Below are 27,007 nucleotides of genomic sequence, written 5' to 3' on the forward strand. Positions count from 1 at the left end.
TTGCCGAGATACCGTTAGCAGCATCTCCAACGTTCAGCAAGCCTATCTGTCACTTACGCCACGCCGTCCTCTGATTGGCTGATGTCACGAGGGGCGGGCCGCGCCGGCTCGCTTTCCCTTCAGACCCTCGCCCCGCCGATTTGGCGCTGACTTCATTTACGGGCCCGCCCGCCCGCCCATCACGCCTCACTCCGTTCCGATTGGCTTTGCGCTGAAGGGTGGGGCGTGCCTTTTGCGTTCGTTTCCTCGGAGCGGGCTCGCGGCGCGCGCATGAGCAGTCCGGTCTCCGGGTCGGTTGGTGGAGCGTTAGTCGGCGTTGGCGGAGGTTTGAGAGGAAAAGGGCCGCCGCACCATGTGGCGAGTTAGGGCGCAGCGGCTCCCAGAAGCAGCGTAGCCCATGAGTGGGGATGTGGGAAGCAGCTGACGAAGGGGAGAAATGGGGTTCCAGACGAGGGTTTTTCAAACTGGGGGTCTCCAGCTGTTTTAGGACTACAATTCCCATCATTCCTGACCACTGGTCCTGCCAGCTAGGGATGATGGGAGTTGTAGTCCAAAAAAAGCAGATGGCGACCCCCAGATTGGGAAACTCTGTTCTAGATGAAGTGAAGCGGTGGTTTTTATGCTCAACTCGAAATAGAAAGCTTAGTCAGCGATGGGAGACTCGACCAAATCTTGAGAAGGAAGTGTGTGAATCTCATTCTTTCCTCCAATGGTTTGCAAACTGCCTGCATAAAAGTCAAAAAAAGCTTCCTGGGTCTGCTTTATGGGACCAGAATGAGAGAGAGTGACCAAGTCATCTTATCTGTCTTTATTTATATACGACTTGATGCCAAAATATGCTACCTTCATGGCAATAAGGTGTGAATGGGTTCTAGAGAGAGGCTCCTGTGATTTCTTGAAGAACAGTGCATTATTTTATATTATTATATTTATTAAAAAAATCATTATTTTATATTACTTCCGTAAGATGTTAGTAGTATATCGCCTCATTGAGTGCTACTATAGTGGGGTGGTTTCATATGAGTTAGGCCAGGCATGTCTAAAGTCCATTTCGGGGGCCTAATCTGGCCACTGTGGCAGTTTATTCTCTGGGGTAAAATCCTACAAAAACCTTAACAACCTCAATCCTAAAAGAAGCTCAACAACTTCAGTCCTAAAGAAAAGTCAACAACTTTGGTCGGCCCCCACGGCCCTTCATCAAATCTGGCCCTATTTGAAAAAAGTTTGGACACCACTGAGTTAGACCTTGTGTTTTAGAGCTTGGGGTTCAAGCCTGAAAATATCAAGTTAGCTTAGGTAAACATTTCTGTATCTTTTGAAGGACAGTGACTTGGGACCATGGACAGAAGGAATGATCCAGACAGACGGCTGAACCCACCGGCTGCATTCAGAGGTTCAAAGCCCACTGGTAAAGCAAGAGCAAAGTTATTATCTCAATTCCCCACACACTGATTTTTAAAATATTTGCTGCCTGCTTACGATGCAAAGAGAGCACAGCCAGTTATCTATATCTTGCTGGACTCTGGATATTTGTAAAGTACATGGGGCTGCCAGAAACCTCTGTTAGTAAAAAGTGCATCTACTAGGTTACCAAAACCAGCCATAGAAGACTCATCTTGCCAGTTCTTAAGCAGTGAAGCTGGTTTCTGGTCACAACTGAACATGATAGTTGTTGTGTATAAAGACCAAATGGCTTGTTACTTGGCTATTTGAAAGGCTGCCTTTATTGTATGAATTTGCCAAACTGTCATCTGAAATGACTCCTGCCATGATTTGAAGTTAGGCAATGCATGACTGAAGTGAAGGTTGTTCCAGCATTGTCAAACTGATCTTCCCCCATATCTTTTCTCTCTATCTTTCTTGGGCCAAGCATAGGGCCTGTGCATCATATTCATTTATATACAGTAGCTGCTGTATATAACAGCACTGTTTCAACATTTGGACCGATACAAACTGCTTTAGGAAGCATTATTGTCTGGCAAGTGTGATTTAAAAAAACTAGCATGTCATAGGTAAAGGTAAAAAGACCCCCTGACCATTAGGTCCAGTCGTGACCGACTCTGGGGTTGCAGCGCTCATCTTGCTTTATTGGCCGAGGGAGCCGGCGTACAGCTTCCTGGTCATGTGGCCCAGCATGACTAAGCCCCATCCCCAAAAGGAAAGCTTCTGGTTTTCTTAAGAAAAATTATCTTAAACTTCCCCCCAAAATTCATTATAGTTTTAAATTTAATCCTTAATGTAGCTTAATTTAACTCAAGATACAGCTGGAGCTAGGTTCAGTTCTGTGAATCATCTCTAAGGCCATGATCCCCTGCATACTTACTTAGGAGTAAACCCCACCAAATGCAGTAGGATATACTAAAGAGGTGTAGGGTTGTGCTACAGATTAAAAAGGTAAAGGACCCCTGACAGTTAAGCCCAGTTGTGAATGACTCTGGGGTTGCGGTGCTCATCTCGCTTTATTGGTCGAGGGAGCCGGCGTACAGCTCATGTGGTCAGCATTTCTGGTCATGTGGCCAGCATTTCTAAGCCGCTTCTGGCGAACCAGAGCAGTGCACGGAAACGCTGTTTACCTTCCCGCCGGAGTGGTACCTATTTATCTACTTGCACTTTGACATGCTTTCAAACTGCTAGGTTGGCAGGAGCAGGGACTGAGCAACAGGAGCTCACCCTGTCGCAGGGATTCGAACCGCCAACCTTTTGATCGGCAGGTCCTAGGCTCTGGTTTAACCCACAGCACCACCCACGTCCTAGTTGGGCCTTAAATGTAGATGGTGCACAGTTATTCACATTTCAGAATAAGGAAGGGTTTTTCAACTAGTCTCTGGAGCAGCACCTCTTAAGAGCAGCAAATATTGACAGGCGATAATGTTTACATGGTAGTGCAAAGCTTCACCTGTTGGTTTTTGCATATCAATATATTGTTAAACGCACAAGGCAAGCCAAGCTACCCCTCCTCCTTTTCTAGTCAGTTCTCACCCCTTCTTTGCAGTTGCTAACCATGTTTGGTGAGAATTTGGGTTAGCTTTGCACAACTTCTGCTAGTATGAAGACCAGTTATGTGGATCTGCCTTCTGCATCTCGATTATGAATGGTTTCCTTTCAGTGAAAGTTTTCCAGATCACCCTATTTCCTTCACTTAAACACTTTCTAATGGAGCTAGGTGGCAATCTAATGTAATAGCAATCTGCTGTCATTTCTTCCTTAGGGCCAAAGGAGTTGATCCCACCTTCCCATTTCCAGAGCCGGTCAGCACCACCTCTAGCTGTCTCTACTACAGTGCCCTGGGATGTCCCTTGCCTTCCTAACTATGAGGCAGTTGAACTCAAGCGAGAAAACCAGAGATTGAAGGATGAACTCCACAGATGGGCCACAAAGGGAGACAAGGCAGAAGAACCAGGAACCAGAACCAGGTGAAATGACCCCCTACAATTTCCCCCTTTCCTCTGATCCATTTCACCCTATACCACCCAATTATGAACATTATTTTACTTATTTAACAGCATTTATAGACCAGGTAATCAAAAAACAGAAATCTCTAAGCAGTTTACATAAAATAGTGCAAAAACATTAATCAAAACACAGGTGAAATAAACAGAATGTAAAAACAAGCATGCTTAATAAAAATACAGTGGTACCTTGGTTCTCAAACTTAATCTCTTCCGGAAGTCCATTCCAAAACCAAAGTGTTCCAAAACCAAGGCACGCTTTCCCATAGAAAGTAATGCAAAATGGATTAATCCGTTCCAGACTTTAAAAAACAGCCCCTAAAACAGCAATTTAACATGAATTTTACTATCTAACAAGACCACTGATCCATAAAATGAAAGCAGTAATCAATGTACTGTACTATAAAATAAGTAAGACAGTATTGTAGATGATAAAAATTAAAATTATTATTTTTTTCTTACTAGCACTGATGATAGTCATTGTTTGGATTGCAGGGCTTTTATCCATTTCCGCAGTCACACAATCAGTAGCTTAACTGGGTTCCACACAGTCACAAAAACAAATTAACCAAAAAAGCCTCAAAAACAAAAATGCAGAATAAACAGCAAAAGCAAAAGCATCAAACTTAATCCGTTCCAAAACATTCAAAAACTAAGATGCGGCTTCTGATTGGAGTAGGTGCCCTGGAAACAATAGCTGACAGCCGCATCAGACGTTCAGCTTCTGAAAAACGTTCAAAAACTGGAACACTTCTGGGTTTTTGGCGTTTGGGAACCAAGGCGTTTGAGAACCAAGGTACCACTGTACATGTTTTCGTAGGTTTGCAGAAATAAAAATAGATTTTATGAGACATTTCCCTTAACTTGTGGTTCTCCACTGAAGAACTGAGTACAATGAGAACTGAGAGCATCTCCTGCTAGGCACATTGTACCCCAGCTTTGCTCTATTTGCTGTATCTCTCTGGTGCTCTTCTCCCCTTTTCCCCGGGAATCATTCCATATACTGGAGTTCAGCTTGTGACCAGCTCACTCCTTGAACAGCAGCTCTTAGAATGGAAACACCCTGAACTTTTGAACTAACTAGCAAGACATAAAATAGTGCCCCCTGGAGGTGGGAGGACTTTATGACAAATTCTTTCTCTTACAGGTCATTGGATAGAGGAGCTGAGCCCTCAGGTGTATGTCACACCTTGGCCATGTCCCAACAGGCCGAGGTCATCTCCCACCAGCTCCACGAGATCCAGCGACTGGAGGCAGAGCTTGCTGCCTTCCGAGTTGCCTCAGCCCAGCAAGAAGCAGCAGCGGCCAGTCGAGAAAACACCCTCTCTGACCTTCAGAGTGAGCTTGCGATACTAAAAAACCAGAGCAAGGCAGAGGCTGCTGGCTTGAAGGCAGAATTGGAGGAAGTCAGGAGCAACAGCAGACTGGAAATTGAGGCTCTCAAGGTAGAGCTGGAGGAGCTTAGGAGGCAGAGGCGCTTGGAGGCCAATTCCCTGAAAGAGGAGCTGGAGTTGACCAAGGAAAGGTCCAGACATGAAGTTGGGCTGGCGCGAGGAGAGCTGCAGGGGGCTCTTGAGAAAGCAGAAGCTGAGCAGAGAAGGCAAGAGGAAAGGGTGCGAGAGTGCCTAGAGACAGTGCTCAAGGAGCACCAGGCGGAGGTGAGTGCTCAAAGGAAAGCATTCTGGGAGAAAAGTTGTTTTGAGTGGGTGCAGAATAAAAACTTGGATTGGCATCTCTGCTAGATAAGTCTCTGCAAGCGGTGGAGAGTGGCGGTCCCACAAAGGCTATTGTACTCCAGTTCCCACCAGCCTTAGACAGCAGAGCCAGTTGTCAGGGGTAATGGGAATTAGAGTTCATCAGCTGTTGGTGGGCTGCAGGTTCTCCATTCCTTGCTCTAGGTTTTCTGGGAGAGTAGTGTGAATAGCAGGTGGTTGCTGCTCACCAGGATATTAGCCTCTTCCCCTCTTTCCACAGTTGTCCAGGCTTTCCGAAGTCCACGGGGCTGAAGTTGCGTCCCTGAAGCAGCAGCTGTGGGCACTCCAACAGGATTTGGGGGCTCAGCAGAAGGAGGCTGTCCAGTTAAGGGAGAAGAGAGACGTTCTCCAGAACCAGCTCAGGTGTGATCACTCCTCCAGGTTCTTTTCCTCCGAGGGCCCACTGGGGTTGTCTCCAGGCTGTGCCAAAGGCAACCCCTCGTATTTCTCTCCTTCAGTGCAGCTGAGGCAGAGCTGGCTTCCCAGAATGCTTCGCTCCTGCAGCTGAAGACCTATGTTGGGGAACAGGAGTCAAAGCAGCCTAGTGCTGAACGGGACCAACTTATGAGCAGAGTGCAGGTGAGACCTGGGGGCTTTTCAGACATAGACAGTTAGCAGCATCTATGTGATGATGATGATGATATTTTATTATTTATACCCCACCTATCTAACTGAGTTGTCCCAACCACTCTTAAGTGTTGCTGTTGTGCTTTAAGCTACAAGTGGAATACCAACTTTGCTTCCATCCTTCTGGAATCCAAATAACCATCCTGTTGCCCTTTCTCCAGCTTCAGATGGGGGTGGGTGGGGCTTGAGCCGTAGTGGGCCAATGGAGAGAGCACTTTAAGACTTTTGATTGTTCCTAGCCATACCTTTACCTGTCCCACACTTGGCATTACATATCACATCAGGAGAGGGGCAGATGGTCACGGTTTTGGGAAAATGGACTTCCCAGGCCAAGTTAGGAACCCTACCAGGCCTAATTTCACCTGCATGCCTGAGGTTTAACTCCCAACCTCAGAAATGGCTGGAGCAGTACATACAATCTACTGTTAGGTCACCAGATTTTTTTCAAAGAATCCGGGGACACTTTTTTTTTTTTTTTGGAAAAGAGGAAAAAAAGATATTTTTTTAAAAGTTGGTTTTTTAAAAAAAAAGAAGCAGCAATGTCTTCTCTTCTGTGGTCTCCTCTGTCGCGCGGCCTTCCTCTGGGCCCCGGTCTGCTCTCTTGGAGTGCTAGCTGCTGTGGAGTAGGCTCGGGTTGGGCCTGGGCTCGGCCCCGTGTCCTTGCCCTCCCGGTGCTCTCCTACCTCTTCTCAGCAGCGGCAGTGCAGCAAGGTTGGGGCTCCCCTCTTTTTTCTCTTCCGCTTTCTCTCTCTTCCTTCTCTTTCTCCTCTCCTCCTTCTCCCTGCGTCGGCTCTGGGGTTTTCCTGGCCTGGAGCGCTGCTGGGCAGTCGGCCGGGTGGCTGGGCATTCTCACTCTCGGCTCAATTTGGGTTGTGGGGGGGGGGGTCAGCGGTTCGCCCAGTTAACGCGCCGGACGTCCCTGGTTCCCCCTCAGCAGCGGCAGTCTCAGCAGCCTGGAGCCAGCCTGGTAGCACAGTGGGCTCTGGCTGGCTTCAGGAGCTGCCGCTGCCGTGGCACCCACCATTTTGCCTGGCCGGAAGTCCCCATATGATGTGTCTTGTGCCGTTGAACCAATCATGCAACTTTCGTTCCCTGCTACAACACTTAAAATATAAATCTGTGGAAATTAAATGAAATCCGGGGACAGATTTTTGTAAATTCAGGTTTGTAAATTCAGGGACTGTCCCCGGGAAACAGGGACATCTGGTAACCATTAATCTACTGCAGAGTTGCTTGATGAATCACCAATACCTGGAGAAATTGTGCAAACTGTTCTACTGTGCTTTCTAAAAAGTCAGATTTTCAGAGTTCAGGGGAGTGGAGAAAGGAATGTTGAGCACAGAAAACAGGAATGGAATACTTTGTTCATGACAGCATGCAGATGCCCCATAAAAAGTGAGAGAACAAAGTGTGGCTGTTCCACATGAAATGCCCAGTATGGAAGCAGCCCAGGATAGGAAAGGTAACACAAGGCACTTCAAATAGCAGAGCTCCTTTTCTTCTGCATGGATTTATGAGTATGCAGTATGACTGCAACATTACTTTGCTCCTATTTCAGCAACTGGAAGAAGAGAAGGATGCATTGAAAATTACAGCTGAGCTGCTGCAGGTTCGCCTAACTTCCCTCAGCGATATTCTGACGCTACAAGAGATGGAGCTCAGCAAGAAGGTAGATACATTTGAGGATAGTGGGTATGATAGTGAAGAATAGTAGCCTTGTGGGTCCCAAATAGTAATTACAGAACTGCAAACTATTCAAAATAGCTCTTTTGATTAACTGGGTATTGGGTACACACCCACACCCTTCTTAAAAGCTGTTTTATTTCATGTTTGATCTTTTCAGGTGCAGCTTGAGGATCCTCTCCGGCCTGAATCATCTCAGAAATGGCAGTACCTGCTGACTAGGTGGCGGGAGAAAGTATTTTGTCTCCTGGTGCAGCTGAAATCTCAGGAGCTCAGTCACAGGGATACCACCAAAGTGCTAGAAAGGAAGGTATGCGCTTGATTTGAGGGAGGGGACTGTGTTGGAGTGGAGCAGGGTGAACCTGAAAGCCCATGCTCCTAGGTAGTTTTTTTGAAAATGGAGTGTGGAAGAGCATGAGAATTGTGAGCTAGGACTCCTGGATTCTCCAGGAGGGGAATTCAGACTTTGTGTGAGGATTACAGAGAGATCTGAATTCATGCTAGTTGTGGAGGAGCCTGGAAACTGTTACCAGGCTAGTAAAAAAATAAAAGTGCCTGCTACCAACCAGACTATCAGAAGAGGGAGAAGTCCTTGAAGACACCTGCTATCTTTCTACTTTGGTTGGAGATGAAATTATTATTTTTTGAATTTATATACCACCCTATACCTGGGGGTCTCAGGGCGTCTCTTGACAGCAAGCAGGTTGGCAGAAGATGGGTGAAGCAATCTGCCGCTCTCCTTTAAGTTTGCTTGCTGTGTTGTTAGCAGGCAAATTGTTAAATTCAAAGCTTATGTGGTAATAAGCCAGGTCTTAAATTTCTGCCTACAGGTCAAAGAGCTAGACGGTGAAGTGGAGTCCAGAGACCAGAAGGTGGCACTGTTGCTCCACAGCCTAGAAGACAAATCTGCTGAAGCTGATATGGAAAGAGTGAGAAACAAAGTAAGTTGTTCTCATACGCCCCTTGCCCAAGAAGACTAGTTTAGAAAGGGGCACATCCTTTTCCCCATTAAAACAGGCTTAAGAGCTGAAGGGTGATGCTGAAGGGTGGAGGAGTCCTTGACAAGTGAGTTTAGGGCCTCTCTCTTTTAGGGGGAAGTATTGCTTAGAGCTTTCTCATTCCTTCCAGACTCTGCAGGCAGAGGCATTGCGCTCGAATGATTTGGCACAGGATCTTCAACGGAGGGCAGAGACCGCTGAAAATGCCCTTCGGGGCCTGGGGGATTTTGTCAGCAGGTAACTGGGAAAGATAAAGCAATAATGGTTGGATTCCCCCAGCTCTGGTCCTCCAGGTATTGAGGACTGCAGAGAGCCTGAGAAAGGAAAGCCCAAAGGCCATTTATTTGACACCTCCAATTTACAGAAGTCTTCCTGCTCCTTCCTTGCTCTTGGCTAACTTTCATTTAATGGTTTCTACTCCTTTTAAAGTCCAGGCTAAGATGCTGCATCTTCTTCCGCTCCACAGGCTAAGCCAGCAACTAACTGGACAGGAAGAATCATGGAGAGCAGCCTTGTCTCGCCTCATGGGATTGGGAAACAGAGTTGCTTTCGCAGCCAAGAGAGTTGACACTGTCCAAGGTAATGGTGGAAAGCCATTTTGCAATCTAGATATTATACAATCTTCATCGCTAAACCCAAATCTTGATATTCTTGCTGGGCATATCTTGACCCACATGAGACTCAAATTACTTCCATATAACTAGTGAAGCTACATGAACCATAATATTATAATCTATTTACTTTGTTTGCCTTGTTCTTATTTATGAGCTAGGATCCTACCCTAGGTGTGGTGGATACACACTTGAAAATATGCAGATGGGGGTACTTGCTCAGATTCCATGTAACAAGAAGGTCAAACCATGACTTAGCATAGATCTATGGTCTGTCAGAAAGGAGATTGTGGTTGCTTTGGTCCTTTGGCTGCTGTGAGGCAAGTCATGGTTTGGCTTTGTGTGGCATTAGAATCAGGGCTGAAACGAAGGATTGTTCAGGAACCTGCCTATTTGCGCTAAACTGGTTTGATTTAGTGTTATGTGTGAACCAGGTCATCGTGTGCTGAAGGCCTCCTTATTCATTCTGTGCCTCGTATGTCTGGGGCAGTGGCCTCAAGGTTAGATTACTGCAATGCACTTGTGTAGGGTTTCCCTCGCACTTGAGCTAGGTCAACTGCAGTTGGTGCAGAGTACTTCAGCACAGGTGCTGTTAGGCATGAGACTGTCAGTATTATAACACCTCTGCTCAGAGATCTGTGCTGGTTGCTGATTTGCCTTTAACAGTTTGGAACCAGTTCACTTGAGGGATTCTCTTACCCTGTATTTGTCCAATTAACACCTTCGATCTGCAGAACTTCGATCTGCAGAACTAGCACTGTTACAGGGGCTACATAATACTTTGAGGATGTGGGTGGTGCTGTGGTCTAAGCCACTGAGCCTCTTGGGCTTGCTGATCGGAAGGTTGGCAATTTGAATCGCCGAAACAGGGTGAGCTCCCATTGCTCTGTTCCAGCTTCTACCAGCCAAGCAGTTCAAAAGCACGCTAGTGCAAGTAGATAAATAGGTACTGCTGTGGCAGGAAGGTAAATGGCGTATCCGTGCTCTCTGGTTTCTGTCATGGTGTTCTGTTGCGCCAGAAGTGGTTTAGTCCTGCTGGCCACATGACCCGGAAAGCTGTCTGCGGACAAATGCCGGCTCCCTCAGCCTGAAAGCGAGATGAGCACTGCTACCCCATAGTCGCCTTTGACTGGACTTAACCATCCAGGGGTCCTTTACCTTATTTACATAATACACTTTCCACACTTGTAAGAAACCATTTTTTTAGTGGGGTGGGATCTACATTTTGGAACTTCCTGCATATTGAAACCAGGCAGGTGCCTTTGCTGTAATTTTTCCAGTGCCTGCTTAAAACGTGTTTGTTTCTACACAAGCCCATCTGAACATGGAAAAGGTTCACTTTTTCCTCGGCTACTGTTGATTTTAATCATGGTTTGCATATTTTGAATAATTGTATTGCTTAATTTTGCATTGTGAACTGCTTAAAGTTTTTTTAGAGCAATCAAGTGATATACAAATCTTGTTAAACAAATATATTTTTAAGGCAGCCAGCTCAGGTAGTGGATTGCGAGGGAGGGGTAGGCTCAGGTTCCCCTGTCAGTCTTTGTTACAGATAGGTAGCCGTGTTGGTCTGCCATAGTCAAAACAAAAAAAAATTCCTTCCAGTAGCACCTTAAAGACCAACTAAGTCAGTTCTTGGTATGACACGAAAGCTCATACCAAGAACTGACTTAGTTGGTCTTTAAGGTGCTACTGGAAGGAATTTTTTTTTGTCCTGTCAGTCTTTGTATGTCTTGCCTTAGGTGCTGCAGAGGGCATTGTCCTAGTACCAGAGGTGTTAAGTGGTGTTAAGATATGACTGCCAGTCTTTCTATACACAGAAAGGAGTGGGAGTGCACTCTTGTTCTTTCCCTGAGGCAGAAAAATATATTGGGTCAGCCGTGTCAGGGATTTCCTATACCTTTCTTCTGGCTACATTATTTTAAGCTCATTGACATTTATAACTACAGTCAAAACACTAATTTAGATGGTTGCAGACAACCCCTTTATTCTTTATGATCCATATGTTAATGAATTTCACAACAGTTAAAGTGCTTTCCTTTTTGTCATCGCTAGATGTTGCTCTGTTCACATAATGTTCCCTCCCAACATACCAGACATACTTCAGATTATTTTCAGAGACTCCACAGACAACCTTTCCCCTCCCCTCCAATCTCTCAGGTGCCTTATCTTAATCCACAGATTTAACAACCCAATATTGTGCTATGCATATTTTAACTTTTAAGTAGAAGAAAGGTCACACCGAGTTCAGTTGAGATAATTTCCATATAAGTGTGACTAGGATTCTGTTTTCTCCCTCCCTCCCTCCCTCCCTCTCTCTCTCTCTCTCTCTCTCTGCCCTTTTTTGAATGGGACTGACAGGACTGCCTGAAGCTTTAGCCCCAAACTGTATGTAACTCTGTTCACACTTTGGCGCAAGCCTCACTGAATTTGTCCCTGAACAGGCACACACTTAGGCCGTCAAAGGGATTGTCATTCTGTCAGCAATTGTAGAGGTTTCTAATAGAGGTCACTGCATCTTCGCTAAGCTACAGTTCCCACAATTATTTTGGGGAAATCATGATAGTTAAAGCAGCATAAAACTCGTAAGTCTACAGTGTGCTGCAAATCCCTTTCAGTTTAAAATCCCTACAGCAGGACTGGGGAACCTTTGGCAGACCGAGGGTCACATTTCCACCTGGGGGCCCTATGTCTGTGGCGGGTGTTACCAAAAAGAAAAATTAGCAGATCCATGAGTGTAAATTTCGCCTTTGCACAGTAGGCTGATTTCTTCACTCAGTCCTCTAGCCTGCATCTAGGAAGCAAGAGGCATGATTAAAACTCAAGGATGCATTCTAGCCAGGCAAAAGCTCTCAAGGACTGTTTGAAGCAGAGCCTGGGAGGGATGAGGTGTGAAGAGAGTCTCAAGGACCAGATAGAGGCTTAGAGGGTCATCTTTGGCCCCGTGGCCTGAAGTTCCCCACCCCTACCCAGTAGCTTTTCACCTCTTTGACCTATTCCTGTTATTTCTGCAACAACTGTTCATTGCCATCGTTTTCAAGACTTCAGAGACACGGGGGTTCAGCATGAAGTATGCATGTTTTGAATGAATGTGCAAAAAGCAACAACAGCCCAGAACCCAAACTCAACGATTATTTCTATACCTTAATATGCATACTTGGTTTTCAGCACTGTACTTGGGATTTCTGTCGCAGGCCCCAAACATATATCTGTTTTGGCAGGTAAAGCCTCAAGGGCCTATGATAGTCTGCACTATTAAAAAAGAATTCTTAATTTGTGGAGTCAACATGCACCTCTCTCCCCCGCCCCTGCATTCTAAATGGAAATTGTGGTCAGCATGCATATTTTCTTTTTGCAACATTTTTTCATAGGATCTTCAGTTCTACTTACCAGTGGGATGGCCACCTGGACTGTTTTTGTGTTGTGTTTTTCCTCCTTTATATTATAACAATGAATATGTTTGCTTCTCTTTAACAGTAAAGTCTAGAATAGGAGCGGCTAAACTGTGACCCTCTAGACATTAATGGATTACAATTCCCATGAGCCCCAGCCAACATGACCAATGGTCAGGGATGATGAGAGCTGCAGTTTTGCAACATCTGGAAGGCCACAGGTTCCCCGCTCCTAGTATATAAGCGGCCAAGATCCCAAAAGGAGCTGCTTGCCTAGATTTCTTCTTGTTTTTCAATAGCTGATACACTTCTGTCAATGAATAACTGAATAATTATGGCTTCCAGGGCTGGTATGCCAGAAGATAGCACTAGCCAGACTTCAGCAAGAGGAGAAATATTGCACCACAAGATCAGACGATGAGAAGTAAGTTCAAAACTCTAATCTCAGTGCAGGCTGTGAAGAGTTGGTGACTGTGTATACTTCTTCTTTGAAAGGACAGAATGCTTTGCGAAATGGTTTTCACCACAAAGTTGCTATGCTTAAGTTTTCTGCTTTGTATACAGAAACTAAGACAGAAATAAGAGACATTGCCTATGCCATTTCAGTTCCAGTCCATTCAAGCCTTTACCCTTTGAATAGCTCAGTCTCCAGTTAAGGAATCTAGTATCTTCTGTGTAGAGCGGAGATAGCAAAAGTTGGGGATTAAAGTCCCTGAGTTTCTAGAAATAGTATTTGGCTTTTGTAGAGTACAGCTGGAAGCCAAGGTCTAGTCTAACTGAAGCAAAGGCAGGGTTTAATGATCTCAGGGACTTGGCCCAGCCTTGTGGAGGAGTGGGATTCTGGCAACAACAACTTTTTGGTTAACCAGTGCAGCCAGCCAAAATTTTACCCCTGTGCGATTGAAACACTTGAGTGTCCAGGGTTACGACTGAACTTCTGATCTCTCTGGCTACTTCCTCCCCAGGATTCAGCCATCTTATGAAGACCTTCAAGCTGAACTACAGATGTTGCACAAAGAACGGGATCAACTCTCACTGGAGCTTAAACGTGGGGCTCAACTCATAGAGAAGAAAGTGGCTGAAGCAAAAGAGCAAGGTGACCAACTCTGGGCCCTCTTCTCACTAAGGTGACAAAGCTGTATCTGTACAGTTTAAGACCACAGGTGAGGGTTCACCTGAATGAATTCTCCATACAGAACAAATTCCCTGCACTCAGAAGACCTAATGTCAGGTAGTACAGGTTGAACCTATTATTCCCCGAGACCTGCTAGTTTACTATGTGCAGGGAATTGGTGCGAGGAATAATTTTCAGTGAGTCGCCACCCATAATAAGATGGTTTGGGCACAGAATTAGGCCCTACTGTCAGTGACAGCACCTAGAAGCTAGGTGTAGAGAAGCAGTGGGGAGGTGATTTGGGTATATTGGATTGCTGGGCACTGCCCTCAACTCACTGTCTCCCCTCTGTCCTACAGCGGAGCTTGAGCTCAGGAAAATGAGGGAGTCATTGCAGAGCCTGCAGGAGGCACTGGAGGCAAAGACAGTGGCAGAACAGACACTGAGGCAGCAACAGGAGGCCACAGAGAAGCAGCTGGAGGCAACCTGCAGCAACCTACAGAGGAGTGAAGAGGCTGCAGAGAGTTTGAGGCAGGAGCTGGGACAGTTAAGAGCGGAGTATGAAAGAGGTATCTTAGGGGCATGCTGCATTTTTTCTGGGGAAGGAATGGTTAACTTCAGAGGTGAGGCATGACGAGCTTTTAAATTGGCATTTGCTTATGCCTCCCCTTCTCTTGTACATGGCTACCAGAAAACAAGCAAACACAAAGTGAAGTACACTCCCTGAGCACAGTTGCAGCACACAAACGTATCCATAGGATGAACATCTGGGCTGGAATGAGACAAGAGCTCTACCACTGAAACACTTTATGCACACAAGGTCTCAGGTTGGATACCTGTCAGTGAGGCTTGCTTGTTTTAGGTATAGGTTTCTTGCTGCTCCTGTGAAAGGTCCCTGGTTTGACAACTGGGCCAATCCCTTCTTTCCTTGTAGCACACCAAGATGGCAGGCCTGCACCTTAGAAAACCCTTTCTTAGACTGTTGAGGAATGGTTGCACTGCAGGGCCAAAAGGACCTGAGATAAGTCAGCCATAACCTGACGCAAGAACCTCAAAGTATTCTATGCATCCATGTACTTGCCTTCTTCATGTACTTTTACTTCAGTGGAGTGTATTATTGAACTATGATGATACCTCTCACTTGCCTGGATGGAGAGAGGTGGGTGTGAACAGAAACCCTTGACTCTGGTACATCTGACTTCTGTTGCATGTTTTTTCACCCACTTTTGCCTCTAAGCACATCCAGTTTTTTCACCTGGCCCTGCCCACCACCACTTGGCAGTTGAGCTGAAAAGGGTTCCCCACCTCTCATCTAGCTCCTGGTTGGCCACCATGTGTGGCTGTAGGGCTGCTTTTGGCTTGGTGAGTCTGGGCCTGCATTTAGAAAAGCATAGAGAGCTGTCAGTGATCAAATGTGCAAAAGGTAAGGGCTGTCCAACAAGAGCAGAAGCCACAGGATACTGAAAACGTGAGAACGCTTGTAAATACAGTTAAGTGCCAGAGAAGGCACTGCCACCTGTGAGATTTGATGCATGACTTCCTGATACGGTACTGTAATGAGCAAGGCATTGTGATATGGGGGACAAAAACCCTGCCTATTGTCATTTTCATGCCCTTTCTACATAGCCCTGCAGGAGAAGGTAACTGAAATTGAAACGCAGATGCGCAAGGATCTGTCAGAAATGGAGAGAGGGCTCAATGAAGCACGGAGGGAACACACAAAGGCAGGTGAGCAGCACAACAGCTGTACAGGCAACAACTGATATATACATATACGTATATGCACACATCACAGTGACTTGGAAGTGGCTGGAAAAGGGGGGCCGGGCGTAACGGGCATATGCATGCTCTGCCATCGCACATGATGACCTGTGCAAATTGCAGATTGCCTGTAAATGGAAAGAGGCTACTGGGGGATGTTTTGGTGCCTGAGGCGGAAAATCCAAAAGGAGTCTTCTTGTGAAAACATATATTAAATAGCAGGCACTTTTGTTGACAAAGATTGGGCATCTGATTCACTCTGCCTAATGTAGAGTCAGTACCGAGGGCCACAGCTCAGGGATAGATTATATACTTTCATGAAGAAGGTCTCAAGTTCAGCCACTTGTATTTCCATTTGAGGAAAAAGTCACTTTTAGCAGCAGGACTGGGAAAAATCTCTGCCTGAAGCCTGATAGTTGTTGTGACACGCAACAATCCCATATCTGCAACAAAAGATGGAATGGAATCTCCCAACAGAGCGTCTGTTTTACATGCAATTGGTCCTAGGTTGAATCCCTGACATTTCTAAGTAGGGCTGAGAAAGATCCCTGCCTGAAGCCCTGGAAAGCTGCTGTCACCCTTTGTGGGTAATACTGAGGCAGATGAACGAAGAGGACTACCTTAGTGTATAGCTGCTTCCTGTGTTCTTAGGGCAGTTGCAGTAGATGACACTGATAGCTGGATCAGTGGTTTGACTCTGCATAAAGTAGCTTTTGGTCTGCTGCACTGCAGGCGGAGTCAAACCTTCTTTACTCCCCTCTCTGCTTCTCATCTCTCTTTTGATCCTCCCTCCTGCTTTGTGTGTCTGCAGTGGTTGCCCTACGCCAGGCTGAGCGACAGGCAGCAAGAGACAAAGCTCGCAGCGACGAACTTGCCAAGCTGCAAGAGTCTGCTGCGCAGCAGGAAATGGCACAACTTGAAGGACGTCTTCGGGAGCTTGAGAGGGACAAGAATCTGCTGATGGTACGTTCAAGGAGTGAAGGCACATGGCTGCCCCATATTGGTGCCTGTGGCATCCATCAATGTCTGTCTCTTTCCATGCACAGGCTACCTTGAGGGAGGAAGGGCTGTTAGTCCAGCATCGACAGAATCGGCTTGCAGCAGTCCAGGGCCCAGCAGAATCAACTGAGAAGACTGGATCTAAGCCTCCATCTAAAGGTATAGGGTGGGATCCAGTGAATTGCATCAGCAGAACCCTGGGCAAGGACTTCAGCTTGCAAAGCAGGGCTCCCCCCCCCCCAACTTGCTCCCACCAAAACTGACCCCAGAACAGCTGAAATGCTTGTGCTGACAGAACATTCAACCTACTATTCCACCACACTTCACAGCAGCAGGCAGGCTTCAGAAGAGGCTATGTGCAGTTCTGTTCCCCAACATGTTGCTGCTGTTCTCTGTGCCCTCCCCACAAGCATCTGTCTGAGGCAACTACTTCATTCTGACTAATGATAGGGCTGGCCCTGATAATAGGGAAGCTTGGTATGGCTTGCTACATCCTACAGTTGGCAGGTGTGCCATTTCCCTTCCCACGATCCCTTGCAATTCTTTTAACTGTCAGATATAGAAGCCTTCTAGTTTCTGTTCTTCCCTATTCCTCTCAACACCAGATTAAGAGCATCTACCTCACTGGCATTCTTCACTGATCTCCATCACTCCACGATCTTATGGGCTTTTCTCCCTCTTCCTACAGAGTCTCTGTTTGCTGTGCTGGATGGCCTACACGTACTGGGTGCTGCTATACTGGGAGAAGAAGAAGCAGACAAAGAGAAAGATACCAGCAAGGACACTTAAGTATAAATCCCTCCAGAGGAAGAAAAATCTACTTGGAGACACCAGGCCGTGGAAGTGGATAGAAAGATGTTTGTAAATAAAAATTATTTTTATAGGCACATAGACATTTATATTGGAAGTGTTCTTTTAAAAAACCTAGTCTCTAAAACACGTCATTACCTCCTACATCTCATTTCCTCCCTACCAATCTTGGTTGAGGGCTTCTTATATACACTGTTGATGCAAACCACCCACTAACTCCACAAGATACATATATTCTTGTGTTCAGCCTAAAAAATGTTCAGGGTAGTTTACAATGCCTTATACGATTAATACAATATGGGTGGCTGGGTAGCTAAGCTGGATGAACACAATTACTCAGCAAGAGTATGTAATGTGCAAAGGATGTGAAATGGAGAGGCAGGGCTTGGCTAGTTTGAGACATGTACAAACGTCACTTAAGTATAGAGCTTAAGACACATCTCTCTGCTGACTAACTGCCAGTTTCATTTGTTTTCAATATGACCCTTTGGGTGTCCCTTTCAACTCAGCTGTTTTCTGATTTTGTGAATTCAAAATGACACTCCATTCTTCTTGTGAAGTCTAGCTATAAAACAGCAACTGAGTTAGAAGACCACCTCCTCTTTCAAGCTGTGTATGAATGTTATTGAAAAACACTCCCTGAACCAGATCTGCTCTATGGGCCCACAGTGATGCCATGCCCCAGAGAGATGACTCCTGTGGCATAGTTTTAACAGATGTAATGCAAAGGCAGGCCTGGCCACAAGTGGGGAACGTATAAACTGGGATTCATTTAATTATTATTTATTAAACGTATTAGCTGCTTTATCTTGCCCAGGGCAACCCAAAGCAAGTTAAATCCAAACAAGTAGACAACAAAGATTCCTTTAAACCAAGAGGAAAGAGAAATTCATTAAAAACATCCCACCAGAGCATTCCGCAAACGTGGAGCTACCACAGAAAAGGCCTGTTGCCACCTCTGGACCACTCCTGGAGGGGGCACATGAAGCACAGCTGAGCCCAGTCCCCGCTATGGTGCCCCTCGGTGGTTATAGTACCAGACATTGTCGCCTCCACTCCTCAGTACTGTGCAGCCCACAGGCTGCTTCCTTCACCCTGGCTGATGCTTGTGCTCCCCTGCGCTCCTAGAAGGAAGAACAGTGGGGATTGGGGTGGGCGTGTTTTTGTGCACGTGTGAATGGGGCAATTCCTTCCGTGTCTACCAGGGGGAGCGCAGAAGCAGCTCGCACTCTCGGTGGGAGGCGGAAGGCGCCCCTCCGCGGCCTCTTTTCCCTCAAGCGAGGTGCCGCTTCTTCCACGAAGACAGCCTGGCAGGGCGGGGCGGGGACCCCTGGGCCGCCTGCGTTCCCGCGCAGACGACAGCGCAATGACAAGCGAGTCAGCTGGGGCCTCGCCGTCCCGCACATGCGCGGTTCCAACGCCGGCCCTGCCGCCCGCCGGCCCAGCCAATCTCCTTCCCCCGCTGGAAACGCGCCACGAGCGCGTCGCCCACCCCAGACGCCGGTTCTGTGAGGCAGCGGCCAATCAGCACCTTCCTCCGCCCGAGCCCGTACTCCCTACCTCGCGCGCTCATGCACGCTCGCCGCCCCCCTCGCTGCTCTCGGCCAATGAGGACAGAGGCTTTCCCTCCAGCCGGCCAATAGGACCCGGCGGCTCCGCCCTCCCCCCTTTCTCCTCCCTAATCTGGACCAATCGCGAGGCAGCGCGCGCCGCTCGGAGCCCCGGGTAAGCGTCCTCGGTAGTGGCCGCCGCAGAAACTCCCGGCTCCAGCTGTGGCTGCCGCTGCCGGGAAAGCCGCCGCTGGCTTCTGCGGGGAAAGAGGCGAGAGGGCCCCGAGGAAGCGCGTTGCCAAGGGGACCGAGGCCTCTGCTTGCGTTGTCAAGGAGACGGGGGTTCTAGAGCCCGCCCCCTGTCAGGAGCCCGGCATTCCGGAATCCCAGCGCCACACCTGCCTGCCAGAGGATCACGGGCGGACCAGGTGGTCGTCTCCTTGCAGGGGCCTTCCGGAGCGTCCTTGCACTAGTGCCAGCGGAAAAGGGGTTTCCAGGCACCCAAAGGCAACTTGCACCTTCCAGGGCGGGGGGGAATAGATCTGCGCCCATTCAGGATTCTGGGCCCCTTTGTCTTGAGCAAATTGCACTCGGAGAACGCTGAAGTCGCGCTCGTGGCCAAGAAGCGGGCTTAAGAGTGGTTTGGTCACGGGGCGGAGAGAAGGCTTTGCTTTCCTGTGCAATAAGGCCCATCAAGGTAGCAGTTAACGTGTACTTTCCTGGCAAAACACCCCCAAATCCGTGCTCTACATTTTAACGTGTAGCTGCAGAGCTTGTGTCCTGTGGTACCCGGTCCATCCTGCCCGTTGGCTGCCCCCCGTTTTGCACTTCTGACTTTTTTCTTTGCACTCCATGCTGCTATATTCCCAGTCTGCACACTGAAGAACTTGCCGCCCTTTCAGAAGCTCCCTGCTCCTCCTAGCTGAAGGTGGATTGTGTGGAGTGGATGCAACCGCTAAGCCCTGCTGCCACCCCCGCTGCCTGATTTGCGTTCCCACCTATCAGAAGCATCTTTTTCCTCCTGGGTGAAGCCAAGAGCCCTGTCGCCACCCCTTCTGTGCTTGAGGGAGACACCGGGAGCAAGCCATGCTCTCCGAGGCTCTCCCCTGCTTCCAGTTACTCCGGATGGGCCCGGCTTCGCCTGGGGATTCGCCCAACCGGGATCTCTACACCTTCCGGCCTGCTAGGCCCAGCTGCACTTACCGGCTGGGCCGCCGAGCTGAGGTCTGCGATGTCGTCCTGGTGTCGGAGGAGAACCCAGCCTTGGTCTCGCGGATCCATGCAGAGATCCATGCTGAGAGGGATTCTGACAGCACCGCCGGGGAGTGGCGAGTTGGCCTGGTGGACTACAGCACCCACGGTGAGTCCTCGGATCTGTTCGTGCCACCAAGGGTGGGATTGCATTCAGACCTAACCATTGCAAAGATATTGAGTGGTAGACTCGTAATCTGGTGAACCAGGTTCGCTTTGTCTCTGATGTCTCTCAGCCTCACTCACCTCACAGAGTGTTTGTTGTGGGGGAGGAAGGGAAAGGAGAACGTTGGCCGCTTTGAGACTCCTTCGGGTAGTGATAAAGCGGGATAAAGGTGAGTGAGGCTGAGAGACTTCAGAGAAGTGTGACTGGCCCAAGGTCACCCAGCAGCTGCATGTGGAGGAGTGGGGAAGCGAACCCAGGTCACCAGATTATGAGTCTACCGCTCTTAACCACTACACCACACTGGCACTGGAGCCCCCCAGAAGGCTATGACGTGTCCTGCGCTTAGCATGGAGTCCTGGGCTGCCTTCAAAATCTCCACAAACACACCTGTAGGCATTGCACTGGTTGATATATAGAAAGTGAGCTTCCTTTCTTGCCCCATTATCCCTTCAGGTACTTACGTCAACGCCGTCCGAGTGCCCCACGGCCAGCGAGTGGACCTGAATGACGGAGACCTTCTGACCTTTGGCCACCCCAGCCCAGTCCCAGAGGGCTGTGCTCTGCCACTCCCGCACGGCAACTCCGAGTTCTACTTCCTCTTCCAGAAAGTCCACGTACGGCCGCAGGACTTTGCTGCTATCACAGAGCCCAAAGCCCCCTGGGCCTCCTCCTGCGGCTTCCGGCCGGTGCTGCCCTCCGGCAACCACCGCATCCGCCCTCTGTCCCGCCACTCGCCCACCGCCCTCTCCTGCCGCTCCAAAGCCACCCTCATCCTCAGCTCCATCGGCAGCCTCAGCAAGCTCAAGCCGCAGCCGTTCACCTTCTCCCTGGGCCGCGGTCGGTGCGCGGAACCCCCCGCTCAGCCGAAAACCTCCCGGAACCGGCGCAAGTCGGCTCACACGCTGCTGCCCGAGCTGGAGGACGAGATCACGCGGCTCGAGGAGGAGCAGCCGACCCCGGGCAAGGAGCAGCGGCTGGGCGGTTACGCTCATTGTCATAGCGCCTTGCGGCTCCAGCAGAGAGTGCCGGAGGAGAGCCAGAACTTGCAGGAAGACGAGGGTCCTCCGAAGCTCCACGTCACACCCAGCGGGTGAGTCCCTTTTCAAGTCCGCGTTATGGTCGGTACAGCTCGCGCCAGGGGGTGCCGTCATGATTTTCAAGTTTCTGGTTTAACAGAAAGATTTCCATAGCGTTGATGAGCTAAGCCGGAGTGTTTCTCAAGGTTGGGTCCCCATCTGTTGTGGGACTACAACTCCCAGCATCCAGTGGTCAGGGATGATGGGAGTTGTAGTCCAACAACAGCTTGGGGACCCAAGGTTGAGAAACAGTGAGCTAAGGACTTCCCTTCTCTCTGTTTCTCTTTTCCCTCCCTCCCTCCCTCCTTCCTTCCTTCCTTCCTTCCTTCCTTCCTTCCTTCCTTCCTTGAAGTATAGCTGTCATCAGAGTGAAAGGTACCTTCTCTGGCGCCTGGTTACACCCATGGGCAAGAGACTTCCGCACTGCTGCTGTAGCCACTGCAGCCAGTTTCTAACTCAGCAGCTTCTTATAATATACTTCACTGAGCAGCTGAACAGTTACAGAAATTCTCAGCGATCGGAATAGTGAACTGGAGGCCATACAGTGGTACCTCTGGTTATGTACTTAATTCGTTCCGGAGGTCTGTTCTTAACCTGAAACTGTTCTGTGGTAGCTCCATGTTTGTGGAATGCTCTGGTGGGATGTTTTTAATGAACCTGAGGCCTCCCGCTGCCACTGCGCAATTACTGTTCTCATCCTGAGGTAAAGTTCTTACCCCGAGGTGCTACAGTGGTACCTCGGGTTAAGAACTTAATTCGTTCTGGAGGTCCGTTCTTAATCTGAAACCGTTCTTAACCTGAGGTACCACTTTAGCTAATGGGGCCTCCCGCTGCTGCCACACGATTTCTGTTCTCATTCTGAGGTAAAGTTCTTAACCCGAGGTACTACTTCTGGGTTAGCGGAGTCTGTAACCCAAAACATTTGTAACCCGAGACACCATTGTATTCTGTAGAAGTCCAGTTGCACGCCTGGTAAATTCTGACACCCCCCCCCCCCCTGCTGCAGCCCAACAACCGACACGTGGGGACGGGGAACCTGTGGCCCTCCAGTTGTTGGAAACCCAAACTCCCATCATCTCTGACTGGGGCTGATGGGAGCTGGAGTCCAACAAATTCCGGAGTTCCTTAGCCCTGCTTTAGCGGCTCTGGACAGGCATGTAAAGCAGGGCGAAGTAACAGGTTAAAACTTGCTTGTTGTACATCCGGTCAGGGCGGTGTAACAAGTTCTTGTGCAGACATATGTGGCAACTCACTTTTTCATCTGCCAAAGAGGCCCTGGGGCTTTCTGGAACACCGCTCATGGGCTTTAGATAGGCAGGAAGAAGCTGGGAATAGCAGCTTTCTCTGGGTTTGCTGGAGAGGGCAGCTTAGAAATGAGCCACATGACTATAAACTTGCTCCCAAAGGCATATGAATGCCTTTCTATCCCCTCTTCTGCCCCAAGCTGGAAGTGGTTTACAAGGAAGGCACAACTTGGAAAACTCAGATGGTGGAGCATGTGACTCTTAATCTCAGGGTTGTGGGTTCAAGCTCTATGTTGAGTGAGAGATTCCTGCATTGCAGCGGGTTGGACTAAATGACCCTCGTGGTCCCTTCCAACTCCCCTCCCCCCATACTAATCCAGAATCCGTGCAGCAGGCATGGTGTCCTGCGGAACATACGGCAATAAAAAGGTCATTTTTAATAAACCTTTTATGTATCTGCAGCTTGTTCTGTCGGCGTTTGGCTTTTTCTCCTTTTTTTTAAAAAAAAAATATTTATTAAAGTTTCAAAGAAGTTACAAAAATGAAAAGAAGAAAGAAAAAAAGAAACAAAAATTACAAAATACAGAAAAATAAAAACAATTAAAAACAAATCAGTCTTTCCATATCTTATCTTTCATTTGCTTGTTTCCCTGACCTCCTCACACCTCCCTTTTTTGTATTCTAGTTCAATAGTTGTTTCAGCAAATCCTTTCCATTTTTGCTTTTATCTTAATAATTTATCTTAATATATTGTATCTTTACATTCTCACCTATTCATAATCCGATTTTACTTAATTCTATAACATTACTGCTAAAGCCACATAACTTCATTCCAGCATCCTTCTAACATTCCTTAATTTTACAATGTTTCTGTAAATAATCTTTAAATTTCTTCCCATCTTCTTCTACCGACTCTTCTCCCTGGTCTCGGATTCTGCCAGTCATTTCCGCCAGTTCCATGTAGTCCATCACCTTCATCTGCCATTCTTCCCGGGTGGGTAAAGTGTCTTCCAATACTTTGCGATGAGTATTCTTGCTGCTGTTGTTGCATACATTAAAAAAGTTCTGTCCTTCTTTGGCACCAATTGACCGACCATGCCCAGGAAAAAGGCCTCTGGTTTCTTCAAGGCGTTTGGCTTTTTCTCTTCTCATCATTTTCTCTTAACTTTGTTTCTCATCCACTAAATGCTCATTTTAATATCTGCTTGTAAGCCACCAATGGAAAAGCGTTGGCCTTTGGCTTTTCTTAAAGCAAAAGTAACAACATAGGAAGCTCCCTTGGACCAAGTTAGACTGGTATTAGCCCACCCAACTCATTATTCTACACTGACTGGCACAGGCCTCCCAGATTTTTGGCCTGGAGTCTTTTCACAGCCATACCCAGAGAGGCCAGGGATTGATCCTGGTAACTTCTGCACACAGTGCATATGATCCGCCACCCGCACTCGGGAAATGTTGCTGCAGTTCTGATGGGGGTGGGGAATACAGGTGCCAGTTTTCGGATTTATCCCTCCCTGTTCCTTTGCAGGAAACGGCGCGGCCGGCCACGGAAGAACCCCCTGGGGAGCACTTGCCAAGTCTTCTCCCAGACTCTGTCCACGTCGGAGCCGTGCGCTGCCCCAAGGTGCCACCTTCCTCAGGACGAGATGGTGGAGTGGGTCCAGTGCGATGGCTGCGACGCCTGGTTCCACGTGGCCTGCGTGGGCTGCAGCTACAGCGCCGTGAAGGAGGCCGAGTTCTGCTGCTCCGCCTGCCGCTCGTAACGCGGGTGGCCGCGGCCAGAGAGGCGCCCTCGCCCCTGCCCCCAAATGGGTGATATCGGCGGACTCCAGCAGGACACGCGAGGACTTTTCCCCATCTTTAAAGTGGGCTGGTAAAAAATTGCACACAAGGAGCATGATTCCCAGGACAAGCGAAACTTACCGTGCACAAAGAACCTGGCAGTCTCTCTCAGAGGAGGCTGTGAGAAAACATGCCAGACTTTAGCTTCCTTGCGTCAAGGAGTCAAGTCCATCTCTGAAAACCAAGAGGCCACATTGCACGTTGACATGGATATTATTACATGGGGAAGTTTCCGGCTAACTCCAGTGCTAGAAGCTGCGGAGGGACAGGACCTCTGGATGTTGCGGGACTTCGGCTTCCATCTTCCCCGGCCACGGACCCTTCTCACTAGGAGCTGGAAACATCAGGAGGGTCACCGGTTCTCCTCCCCTGATTTATGCTGCCCAAGGCCTTCAACTGGAAGGCGCAAGCGATTGCTTGAGAGGGACAATCAGGGCAGTTGCACAACGCCACCGTTTACCTTCCAAGGTCTTCACCTTCAAAACTTACGGGGAGAACCTGCTGCACTCGGAAGAAACTGCTTACGAACGCCTAACATGCAGGTTTTCCCGTTGCACAGTGGTGTGTGCAGAACGGCCACCCTCGCAGCAATAGCCCTGCAGCCTGGGAAGCCGCCCAACTTTTATAGGGCCGGCCTTGGGAAAATATGCAGAGACCCCAGAAGAAGTGAGTTTCTGAGGGTGCAGTAGAGCGGCTGCCTCACCTCAGTGCTCCGGGAAGCTGCCAATTTATTGAAGTAGTGAGACATTGGAACAGCTGCCGAAGAGCAATGCCTGCTGTTAACTTAGCTGGGAAGAGAGTCCCTCCCTCTCAAATCTTTTTACAAAGAAACAAGTAGGGGGTCAACTGTTTTGATGAACTAGGTGGGAGTCTTAGGATGCTATATTCCAGAGTAGCAGCTATAGATAGGCCTTAACTGGAGGTGATGGGGCAGTCATAGAGTGGTAGTCGCCCATCTGCCCTGTTCACTTATGAAGTGGGTGTGTCGAGTTTGGCACCCAAAGGGGTGTGCAGGTGAGAGGGACTTGCACCTCCCGCCATTTTACCTCAAATCTGCTTTTGCTTTTTCGTTCCTCCTTTGCACCAACACTGGGCTAGGAGGTCACAACTCTTCTTGCAAATGTGCTCTTTTCATGTAAAGGGAAAAACAAACAAACCCCAGGCTTTCCCCCTTTAGACATAAACTTAACAGATGCACAATCACTGTAGCTGTCCTTGATGCATCTAACTTGGCACTTAAGTAGTTTTGCAGTGAAAGCAAGAGTCTTATGGCACCTTAAAGACTAATGACAAGATTTATGGTGGCAGCGGCAGCTTTAACAGGCCAGGTCCCATTTCATCAGCTGCACAAAGTGCTATCCTCAGTGTGTGCACATAACACTAAACCATGGTTTATCAAGCAATAGTTATTAAACCATGCTTTAGTATTATATGTGTGAACCAGCAGTTTATGGTTTGGTCCGAAGTCCTAGTTTGTTGCTGGCTTACAAACCATGGCTTGCTTCAACTACGGTGTAGGACCTTGCACGAGCGCTGCCGATGCTTGCCAAATTACAAAGGAATGAGGTAATAGCAGCAGGGAGACAAAACAAACTGGACAAACAAGCAATGGTTTGTTAAACAAACCACAGTTTAATGTTACGTGAGAACTCAGCCACTGTATGCATACACACAAACATGGTGCGCATGTATAATGTTTGACAAATAGCAGGACCAAAAGCTTTGAGGCACAAAGAGCGAGCGGTGGCTCTGTCACTCCGATAAGCAGCCCACATAGAGTCACAGCAAGAACAGTGTGACTCATACTGCAGTCCCTGAACTATTATTTTTCTAACAGAGCGTCTCTAGTCCGGAGCAGCTTACGCCTCAATAAATTTGTTAGGCATTGTGGGTTTTCCTAAGGGACGAGACTGAGCAGATGTTTTTACACAATTCAATAATATTCGGTCATTATAGGAACAGAATCTGGTGATTCACCGGCCAGCAACAGGGGCACAAACATTTGCGCACTTTCATAGGCACACACAATGCATGCAGAAGTGCCTGCACTTCCCTTTAACGGGCAGCAAAAAGCCAGAGATGTAGCAAAGCCCTTGGTTTCCCCCAGGTTGCCCCAAGCACCACTGAAAATGGTGAGAGCCCAACATCCAGTCCCCAAGGGACAACGCCCAGGAAACCACAGCTCAGCTTGTACCCTTTGGGAAGGTGTGGGCTCCATCTCTTTAGAGCCATTACTCCACGTTCTGAGCTATAAGCAGGGCCCCTTCTTTAGCAAGCCAAGGATGGAATGGGGCACAGCATTGTGCCAGAAGCAGAGCAATGGGATTCAGGGAAGTTGCAAAGGCTCTGTTGCATCATGTTGCTAGTCAGCCACAGAGACCGCACACTTGCTTCTGCCACTGCTAGTGGGACCAAAGGCTAGCAATGTACCCGCCAAGGAATCTGCCTTCTGAAACGCTGAATCAAAAATAAGCTAACGCAGTGAACTTTCTGCAACATAACCAAAGACTCCTGTAGTTTAGGGAGGGGGGGTTATTCCTGCAAGTGTGTTCTGCCAGTTTGCTTTATTCGCTGTAGATGGAAGGATTTGTCCTTTTCCTCCGCTAGGGCACCCCTCCTTTTTTGCACCAGGTGTGATCACAGTAATTGAAATAAACCCAAGCTGCAAAAGTTGGCGTCT

General features: G+C 48.2%; 2 protein-coding genes across 4 annotated transcripts; both read left to right on the forward strand.

The window, feature by feature from the left end:
- The first annotated feature begins 232 nt into the window (after positions 1 to 232).
- On the forward strand, positions 233 to 17,275 carry CCHCR1 (coiled-coil alpha-helical rod protein 1). Of its 3 annotated transcripts, none has more exons than XM_083723586.1 (18): positions 233 to 325; positions 1,322 to 1,408; positions 3,209 to 3,413; positions 4,597 to 5,107; positions 5,424 to 5,566; positions 5,662 to 5,782; positions 7,389 to 7,499; positions 7,674 to 7,823; positions 8,344 to 8,454; positions 8,642 to 8,748; positions 8,978 to 9,090; positions 12,860 to 12,938; positions 13,480 to 13,610; positions 13,988 to 14,197; positions 15,255 to 15,356; positions 16,201 to 16,352; positions 16,436 to 16,547; positions 17,077 to 17,275. In XM_083723586.1, the coding sequence occupies exons 2-18, from the start codon at positions 1,339 to 1,341 to the stop codon at positions 17,175 to 17,177; spliced, it is 2,529 nt and encodes an 842-aa protein (XP_083579712.1). In that variant the 5' UTR covers positions 233 to 325; positions 1,322 to 1,338; the 3' UTR covers positions 17,178 to 17,275. The 3 variants fall into 3 exon arrangements, with proteins under 3 accessions (XP_083579712.1, XP_083579713.1, XP_083579714.1); XM_083723587.1 differs by lacking the exon at positions 233 to 325 and adding an exon at positions 534 to 683; XM_083723588.1 differs by lacking the exons at positions 233 to 325; positions 15,255 to 15,356; positions 16,201 to 16,352; positions 16,436 to 16,547; positions 17,077 to 17,275 and adding an exon at positions 14,320 to 15,248 and having other exon boundaries at positions 1,180 to 1,408.
- Positions 17,276 to 18,823: 1,548 nt separating this feature from the next.
- Positions 18,824 to 26,997, forward strand: TCF19 (transcription factor 19). The gene is made up of 3 exons (XM_083724968.1): positions 18,824 to 20,108; positions 20,619 to 21,255; positions 24,014 to 26,997. Exons 1-3 carry the CDS (start codon positions 19,835 to 19,837, stop codon positions 24,246 to 24,248), a joined length of 1,146 nt encoding a protein of 381 aa, XP_083581094.1. The 5' UTR covers positions 18,824 to 19,834; the 3' UTR covers positions 24,249 to 26,997.
- The last annotated feature ends 10 nt before the right edge of the window (positions 26,998 to 27,007 follow it).

Source organism: Podarcis gaigeae (genome assembly GCF_964106915.1).
Source record: "Podarcis gaigeae genome assembly, chromosome: 2".
NCBI classification, from domain to species: Eukaryota; Metazoa; Chordata; class Lepidosauria; order Squamata; family Lacertidae; genus Podarcis; species Podarcis gaigeae.

What these genes read in the sequence shown, in the direction of transcription:
- CCHCR1 (XM_083723586.1), top strand. Translation starts at nt 1,339, where the DNA reads ATGGACAGAAGGAATGATCCAGACAGACGGCTGAACCCACCGGCTGCA. An exon ending in CAGAGGTTCAAAGCCCACTG is followed by an intron (nt 1,409 to 3,208) that starts GTAAAGCAAGAG and finishes TTTCTTCCTTAG; the next exon opens with GGCCAAAGGAGTTGATCCCA. An exon ending in AAGAGCGGAGTATGAAAGAG is followed by an intron (nt 14,198 to 15,254) that starts GTATCTTAGGGG and finishes CTTTCTACATAG; the next exon opens with CCCTGCAGGAGAAGGTAACT.
- TCF19 (XM_083724968.1), top strand. Translation starts at nt 19,835, where the DNA reads ATGCTCTCCGAGGCTCTCCCCTGCTTCCAGTTACTCCGGATGGGCCCG. An exon ending in GGTGGACTACAGCACCCACG is followed by an intron (nt 20,109 to 20,618) that starts GTGAGTCCTCGG and finishes TTATCCCTTCAG; the next exon opens with GTACTTACGTCAACGCCGTC. An exon ending in CTCCACGTCACACCCAGCGG is followed by an intron (nt 21,256 to 24,013) that starts GTGAGTCCCTTT and finishes GTTCCTTTGCAG; the next exon opens with GAAACGGCGCGGCCGGCCAC.